This window comes from Pediculus humanus, genomic scaffold, assembly GCF_000006295.1.
Source record: "Pediculus humanus corporis 1103172107866 genomic scaffold, whole genome shotgun sequence".
NCBI lineage: Eukaryota > Metazoa > Arthropoda > Insecta > Psocodea > Pediculidae > Pediculus > Pediculus humanus.
In genome coordinates this window covers 68237-76789 of record NW_002987445.1, presented here as the reverse complement: position 1 = coordinate 76789, position 8553 = coordinate 68237, and the positions used below count along the sequence as shown (strand labels likewise).

The 8553-nt window shown below is 25.7% G+C and overlaps 2 protein-coding genes across 2 annotated transcripts; both read left to right on the top strand.

The window, feature by feature from the left end:
- Nucleotides 1–1952: 1952 nt before the first annotated feature.
- Nucleotides 1953–6057, top strand: Phum_PHUM383040 (limbic system-associated membrane protein precursor, putative; the record flags this gene model as incomplete). The annotated part of the gene is made up of 6 exons (XM_002428423.1): nt 1953–1980; nt 2792–2973; nt 3332–3433; nt 4000–4108; nt 4731–4842; nt 5868–6057. 6 exons carry the CDS (start codon nt 1953–1955, stop codon nt 6055–6057), a joined length of 723 nt encoding a protein of 240 aa, XP_002428468.1.
- Nucleotides 6058–7280: 1223 nt separating this feature from the next.
- On the top strand, nt 7281–7712 carry Phum_PHUM383030 (uncharacterized protein; the record flags this gene model as incomplete). Its single annotated transcript, XM_002428422.1, has 2 exons — nt 7281–7314; nt 7546–7712. The coding sequence occupies 2 exons, from the start codon at nt 7281–7283 to the stop codon at nt 7710–7712; spliced, it is 201 nt and encodes a 66-aa protein (XP_002428467.1).
- Nucleotides 7713–8553: the final 841 nt, after the last annotated feature.

Here is an 8553-nt window from a genome sequence, read left to right as displayed (position 1 = left end):
ACCCTTTTTTTTTTTTTGAAGTTTTCTAGAAACGTGAGAGAGAAAGAAAACGAGTAAAAAATAATTCTAAAAAAAAAAAGGGCAATTAATTTTATTGATCCGAAAATTTTTTATCATTGGATTTAAGTGAAGAGAGAGAAAGAGAAGAAAAGAAAAAAAGAAAAAAAAAAGAATAATTAATTTGTAAATATAAATAAAATTATTATTATTATTATTTATATATTTTAAATGCGAAAAGATTTTGTTATTGTTTTTTTTAAAAAGAAAAACGTTTCGGTTTTAATAATAATAATAATAATAAATAAATAAATAAATATAAATTTATGATTTACAATTCGAACGTGGAAAATTTCATAAAATTCGTTGATAAATTTTCCTTTTTTTTTCTATTTGTTAATAACAAATATAATTATAGTTATAGCGCTATAAATAATTAAAATGACATTTATAAACATTTAAATATTTTATTTTTTAGTTAAAATAATTAAAAATTTATTTAAATAAGGTTTTACGCCCACGATTCGTCCTCCATCTTTTTTTTTTTATTCTATGGAAGAAAAGTTAATCAAATTTTTGTGTTACTAAGGAAATATTCTAGAATTTTTTATATTAAAACGTTAAACAATATATAAAAATATTCGAAGGGATTGATTTTTTTTTTTTGACTGAAATTCCAGTTAAATAAATTTTTTTTTTTGCTTTGGTGGCAACAATTTTGAATGAAATTCAAACCTGGAACGACGACGACGACAATTTTTAGATAAAATTTTCTTTTTTTTCTCTCTCTCTCTCTCTCACTCTCTATCTGTTCATTTTCTCTGAAAATTTCCACATTTTACTTATTCTGATTTTTTTTTCTTTCCAGTCGATATGAAAATAATCGTCGAAAAGAATTTTTCCTTTTTTTTTTTTTTTTTTTTTTTTTTTTTTTAAATTACCCATCTTTCCAGTTTTATTTCTTTTCCATGGAATACGTAAGGGAAAATTTTTTTTTTTTTTTATTAATTAAAGTTCTTCATTTTTTATTATCGTTCGGGAAAATTTTCTCAAGTTCTTTAAATTTCTTACGTACGAAACAAAAAAAAAAAACTGGAGAGAGAATTTTACCATTATTATTATTATTATTATTATTATTATTATTATTATTATTATTATTATTATTATTATTATCATTATTATTATTATTATTATTATTATTATTATTATTATTATTATTATTATTTATCCGCTATTCGTAAAAAAAAAAAAAATTCCATAACAACAACATGAAAATACACGACGACGACGAATCGACGTACAAGAAATTTTTTTTTTTTCTTTTCTTTTTCCCTTCTTCTCCCCTCCCTTCCCCCTCCGTTGTTCCACATAAAATGTTTTTGTTTGCTTCGGTGTGATGACGGTGGTGGTAGAGGAATGGAAGGATTAAATAAAATAACACAGGAAACGGAAATAAGTCGACAAATGGCAGCGAAAAAAAAAAAAAATCACAATGACACGAACCGATGGCTGAAAAAAAGAATTCTTTGAGAAAAAAAATTAATCTTGAACCTTTTCTATTTATAGTATAAATATTTTTATAGCGCTATAATTTTATAGTTTAACATTTCATACGTTTATATTCAAAATTAAATTTTTTTCATAATTTTTCTAACCTTAAAAATTTAATTTTTTTCCCCTTTTTTTCTGCTCTGATAATTATTCTTTTTTTTTTTGTTGCTTTTTCATTTCTTTTAAAGAAAACAAAAACAATAATAATGATGATGATGATGATAATGATGATAATAATAATAAAAATAACAACGATGATAATAATAATAATAATAATTTATTGTTTTCTTTTCGAAATCGTTTAAGGTCCTTTTACATAGCATTTAACGTATATTATTCATACGTTTCTCTTTCTCTCTCTCTCTCTTTTTATTCTTCTCTCATTTTTTTTTTCGATTTAAAAAATGTTTTTTCATAAAACAACAACACCACGTGACATCACGTGATATTCGATTTTTATATTTTAAACCTCAAAACAAGTCGTTTGTTTGTTGAAAATTTTTTTCTTAAACCTTTACTTAATTAATGTTATATCTTTATTTAAAATGTAGAAAAGAATAAAGAAAATTACATTAAAAACTTTTCTTTTATATGTTAAACGTATTATTATTATTATTATAATCGTGCGTTGCGATCGATCGGTTTGTTTCTAACAACAACAAAAACAATCAACAAGGATTGTTGTTAAAATTTTCCTTCGATTTCATTTTTTTCCCATGCTGCTTAAAAATCATAGAAAATCTCTTCGATTTTCGTTCGATGACGTAAGCAAAAAAAGAGATTTAAGATGTTTTATTAAGAGAAATGAAAATAATTAAACCTCTCCTTTCCCCCTTCCTCCCCCCCCCCCCGAAAAAAAACATAAACTTTATTGTTGTTGTTGTTGTTGTGGCAGTGATTAAACGTTAAAAATTTTCATTCTACTCCTCCCCCTCCCTTCTTTTCATTTTGAATTTTACGTTTGAATTCCCTCATCGCCCACACTCCGGCCCCCCCTTCCCGCTTGTTTTTTACGGTCGAATTCAAAATTTGACCTTTGACTTTTGTAATTTGTTTCTTTTTTGACTTTGTAAAAAAAAAAAAAAAAAAAAATTTCCGCGATTGAAAAAAATTGTGAAAATTTCAATAATGAAAATATTTTCGTTTTTCAAAATTTCCGGAAATAAACAATCCCGATGCAATAATAATAATAATAATAATAATAATAATAACGAATTTTGTTTTTTGTTTTTTTTTTTTAAAGGGAAAAGAAGAGGAGAAAGAAGTCAAAACGGAAGTTCGAGTAAAAACAATTTGTTTTCAGGCGGTTTATCGACAACTCTTCCAGCGGATATTTTTCTATCCGAAAATTGCACTCAAGTTTTCGCTCAAACGGGTACGACGCCGATTTTACACTGCGAAGTTGGCGAAATCGAAGATATAACCGTGAGTTATCATTATCATTTCCTAACAATCAGTACCGTAATAAGGTAAAACGAAAGAGATGGGAGGGGACGGGGAAAGAGTAAAGAAGAAGAAGAAAAAGAAAAAAAAATTTTTTTTTTTTTTTTTTTTAACTTCGCATCCGCATTTGACGGCTTCTTTTTTATTTTTTTTTTTTTTACCGGAAATTTAAATTTAAAAAAAAAGTGACGTAAAAGTTCAAAGGTCAAAAAGAATTAATTTAATAACGAGGTCGATGGGAAATAATCGAATGATTCCTCCGGGTAACGGGTTGTTAGTTTTTTTATTCTGCCACGCGTAAAATTAAATAAAAAAAATAATAATAATAATAATTTTCTAGGTGTCTTGGATAAGAAGAAAAGATTTTCATTTGTTGACAGTTGGTTTGGCCACGTACAGCAGCGATGAACGATTTTTTACATCTCACGTACTTCATCCACAGGTAAACAAAACAAAAACAGAAAATTACTCATAACTTTATGTTTATATCAAAATGAAAAGTCATTCATTCATTCATTCATTCATACAAATATTAAAAACATTCGTAAAAAGTTTTAACAACAATCTACGATGATACGAACGATACGAAAAGTTAGATAAACAATTCGAAAATAGAAAAGGTAGAGAAAGAGAGTGAGAGAGACAGAAGATTATATTGCATAAATTAAATCCGGATATTGACTTTTTTACGCTCCAGTTAAGTCAAAGTTCATTTTTTTTGTTAAAAACATGTATACAACGTTACCCCGAAAAAAAAAAAAAAATCGAACGATAATATCGATATCGAAGTTTTTTTTTTCTCCAGAAAAAAAAAAAAAAAAAAAAAAAAAGATGATCGTCGTCTAATTTTTAAAAACTAGATTTTAAAGCGACGAAAAAAAAATTTTTTTCGACGTCGGTAATCATCTATCATTATTATTATTTTTCCAGTCAATTTCCAGTTTAATTTCTTTTAAAAAAAATGATAAACTCATCATTAGGAAAAAATTAAAATTTTTTTTTGTCCAGGATTGGGCTTTACACATACGTTTCGCGGGTACTAAAGATACGGGTTTATACGAATGTCAAGCATCAACTCATCCTCCGACGAGTTTGTTTGTTAAACTTCAACTAGTCGGTAAGTTTGTTACGTTCCCGTTTGTTTACAAACAACAACAACAACAAAAAATAATAAGGAAGTGAAAGAAACAAAAAAGGAAAAAAAAAGAAATGTTTATTTGTAAATGAAGCGAAATTTGTTGTTTTTGTTGCTAACGAAACAATACATTAAACGATTTACTTTTTTTAAAAAAAAAAAAACCGGAAATGAATGTGAAAGTTAGGCTCAAACGAAGAAGAAGAAGAAAAAAAACATGAAAAGCAATAGAAAAACGGAAATGGCCTATTCCTAGGGTGGAGTAAATGGAAAAGAAAAGAAAAAAAAATCCCTTTATTATCATTATTCAAGTGAAATATCACCGACGCAAAAAAAAAAAGGAAAAAAAAAAAGAAAAACATTTCAAGTCATCAAGGAAAAATATTTTTCCTTTTTTTTCCTTTTTTTTACGATTCGATTTTATAAAACCAAGAAGAAAATTTTTTTTTTTCTTACGAAAATTAATAAATAATTTTTTTTTCTTTTAAAACAAAAAACGGGGAGGGGAGGGAGGATGAAAATTTTTTTTTCTTTCCTTTTTTTTATTTTTTTTTCCTTTTTTCGTATTAATTTTTTCCTTTGTTTTCTTTTTTTTTTTTTGTAGAAGCAAGAGCTGAAATTCACGGAGCACCTGAAAAATTTGTTATGAGTGGAAGCTCACTTAAACTCACTTGTAAGCTTTTATTAAGCACCGAACCTCCGACTTATGTTTTTTGGTAAGTAGCCTCCTCCTCCCACCCTAAAAAAACTTTTTTTTATTATTATTATTTATATTAATCATCATCATCATCGCTACCATTACTATCATCATTATTATTATTAATATTATAATAAATTAGAAAAGGTTTTAATGCGACTTATTACTTATTTATAAATTATATAAAAAAAAAATTTAATAATATTAAATTTCCATGAACTTTTTTTTCCTTTTTTTTCCAGAATTTTCTTCCAGAGTTTTCTTCCAGTAATTTTTTTTTTTTTTTTGACTAAAAACTCTAATAAATCATGGAAAGTGAATAAAAAAAAATTTTCTTAAAATAAATTATAACGTAAAGTTTTTTTTTGTGTTGTTGTAGTTGTTTTTTTTTCCCGTTATTTTCGCAACATAAAATTTTAATAATTATTATCATCATTATCATCATCATCACCATCGTGATAGTAATCAAAAATAGTTTTAAAAAATTTTTCTACAGTTTTCCAAAAGAGTTTAAATAACTCACTCCTAAAATATATATAAAAAATTTACTTTTTAAATATTTTATTATTATTATATTCAAAAAAAAAATGGGAGAAAGAGAGAGAGAGAGAGAAGGAAAAACTTTTTAAAAGACACAATGGAAGAATATAATTTTTCATAAAAGTTTTAATACGTATTACGGTCAAATTATACTTTTTGTTATGAAAACTTTTCTTTTTTTTATAATATTTATTTTAAATGTTTTATTAACTTCGAAATCGCTTTTGTAAAATTTTACTTTTTAAAAAAAAATTTTTTTTTTCTTTTTCAACCCTTTCCCAATCCTAGATTTTCCCTAAGGATTTGTCATTTTTCCCGTCACCCCTTCCTCTCAGGTGTTTTCCAGTACGAAAACGAGAATATTTTTTGTAACGTGTTGAATGAATAAACCCTTTTGTTTTTCCGTTTCTCTCCCCGTACGATTATTAATTAATATCATGTTTAAATATTTAATTTATTAATAAAATTATTATCATTATTATTATCATCATTGGTTATTTTTAGGTATCACGAAAAAAGAATGATCAATTACGATCGGGAAAGAGGAGTGGAAGTTATTTTGGGAAGATATTCGAGCGATTTATTAATATCAAAAGCTCAAAAACCGGATTCTGGAAATTATACATGTGCACCGTCTAATGCTCAATCTGCAAGCATAATAGTGCACGTGTTAAATAGCACGTTGGGTGAGTGACGTCATTAAAACATATGGGTATAATAATGGACAATGGGAAATGGTTGTTGTTGGATGTTGATAAAAGAATTCGTGTCTTATCGTTTATGAAAAACTATCATCATCCCGACCCCTCCCCCCTTTTTCCTCGCTCGTGTGCGTATACACGCATATATTTAAAAATTTTATATTAAAATTTTGTTTCTTTCCCCCCCCACCTACTCCTTTTTCTACTGCTCCTACCCCCCCTTCCTCCTCCTTCTCTTTCTCATCGTCTTCTGCTAGTAAATATAAATTTCTTGTGTTAAACACACAAACACACGCACACGTTTACTTTATAATTCTTACCTTAAATATTTAACAATAAAAAAAAAAAAAATTAATTAATTTTTAAGATAAATTTTAATTTTAATAATAAAAATTATTATTATTATTTTTCTTTTTTTTTTTTTTTTATCAGATTTTGTCTGCTGTCGACGAAACAGAAAAATTAAAAATACGAAATGACAGTGGGGGGAGAAGGAGGGGGGAAAATTTTAAATTAAACTACACGTTTTTTTTTTTTTTTTAAAATGCCAATAAAATAAAAACGGGATCGTAGCAGGAAATTGTCGGATGAACCCTAGGGAGGAACCCGAGAGAGGGACCCGGAGGTAGGGAGGGTAGAGGAGGGAGGTTTTTAAAAATAATCAAATATTATAACGCGGTATTCTTCTTTTATAATAATAGTTTTCAAATGTTAATTTTCATTAAAATTTTATGTACGTATTTTCATTTTAATACGTATAATAAAGATTCCGAAGGTTGATGATTCCACACAATTGGCGGATGAAACGTTATTATTTTGAAAATTTCAAATCCTCAAAATAGTTATTATTATTATTATTATTATTATTATTATTATTATTATTATTATTATTATTATTATTATTATTATTATTATTATTATTATTATTATTATTATTATTATTATTATTATTCGGAAAATGGGGTAATTTTTTACCCGTCGTTTATTTTCTTGATTTTATTTTTTTTTAAAAAGATATTATATATTTATGTGTGTAGACGAAAAGAAATTTTAAATTTTTCAAAATTAATTTTTTTTTTTTTCACTCCTTTCCTTTCTGCCCCTCGTGTAACCCATCCCTCCTTCAGCCCCCCTCTACTCTATCTCGAACTATGATTTATCATAACTAAACTCAGTTATTAAAAAATCACGAAAAATCTTTAAAAAGGAAATCAAAATGTCAGAGGAAAAATGGATGGAAAATTCCGTTCGTTAAAAACATTTAAATAACATTCGGAAAACATTTTGGGGGGGGCGGAGGGGTAGGTAGCAATTATAAAAACATTTTGATTAATAGTATAATTGTTTTATAAAAAATTTTGATTACGAACAAATCAGAAAAACAAAAACAAACCGATGATAAAATGTATATAAAATGAAAAAAACATGGCCGACGGATATGATTTAATCGTTTGTTTTTCTTTTTTTTGTTTATTTTTCAGAGGAAAAACCGGCAGCGATGCAACACGGTAGCAAAAATTCATCGACATCGATTCAATCATCATCATCATCATCGTCATTTAAAAAAATCGTAATTTTAACGTTTCTTATTATTTTTTTATTCCGTTCTTTTGAAAATAATCACGTTAAAAATTACGATTTCAGGTAGTGATTTTTACATATCGGATGCCAAAAACAAACAAAAAAATCGTTAAAACAGTTTTAAAAAAAAACAAATTTTTTATTCAATACGAATACCGTTGTAATAATAATGATAATAATTATAATAATAATAATAATAATAATGATGACGAAAAAGTGAAAAAAAAGAAAAAAACTCTCGCGCGATGCAAATTTTTCTTTTTTTTTTTTTCGTTTTTCTTTCGTTTTTAAACCGGACGTTAAAAAAGAAAAAAAAATGATGATGATAATAATAATAAAGAAAAAGAAAATTGTAAATAAAAAAAAAGTAAACGTTGACAAAACGATGATAATAATAATAATAATTTAAAAAAAAAAATGGCCGACATATAAATTTAATAAATAAGATTTTAAATATAAAAAATATAAAAAAATTATTTTTTTTTGTGTTTTTTTTTCTTTCTCTATTTATTTGCCGCCATCTTGAATTATCCGATTATTTAATTTTTTTCGTTATAAAATGATAAAAACCCAAGCGATTAAAAGAAAACTTTATTTTAAAACGAATAAAACCAAGAAAAAATAAAAATGGACGAAAAGTTAGGAGGAAAAAAAAATATTAATAAAATTATAAAAAGTTATGAAATCGTGACGCGAAAATAATTTTTCCAATCCTCCATCTTGTAAACGACAAAAAAAAAATAATAATAATAATAATGAAACACGAGAATGAAAGAAAAAAAAGAAAAAAAAATTTTTTTTCATACGACTTACCTCGTTTAGACGCCATATTGAAGCAGACGATATAGTAAAAAAAAATCCACCAATCATATCCATTGTTGTTGTTAAATTATTATTATTATTTTTGT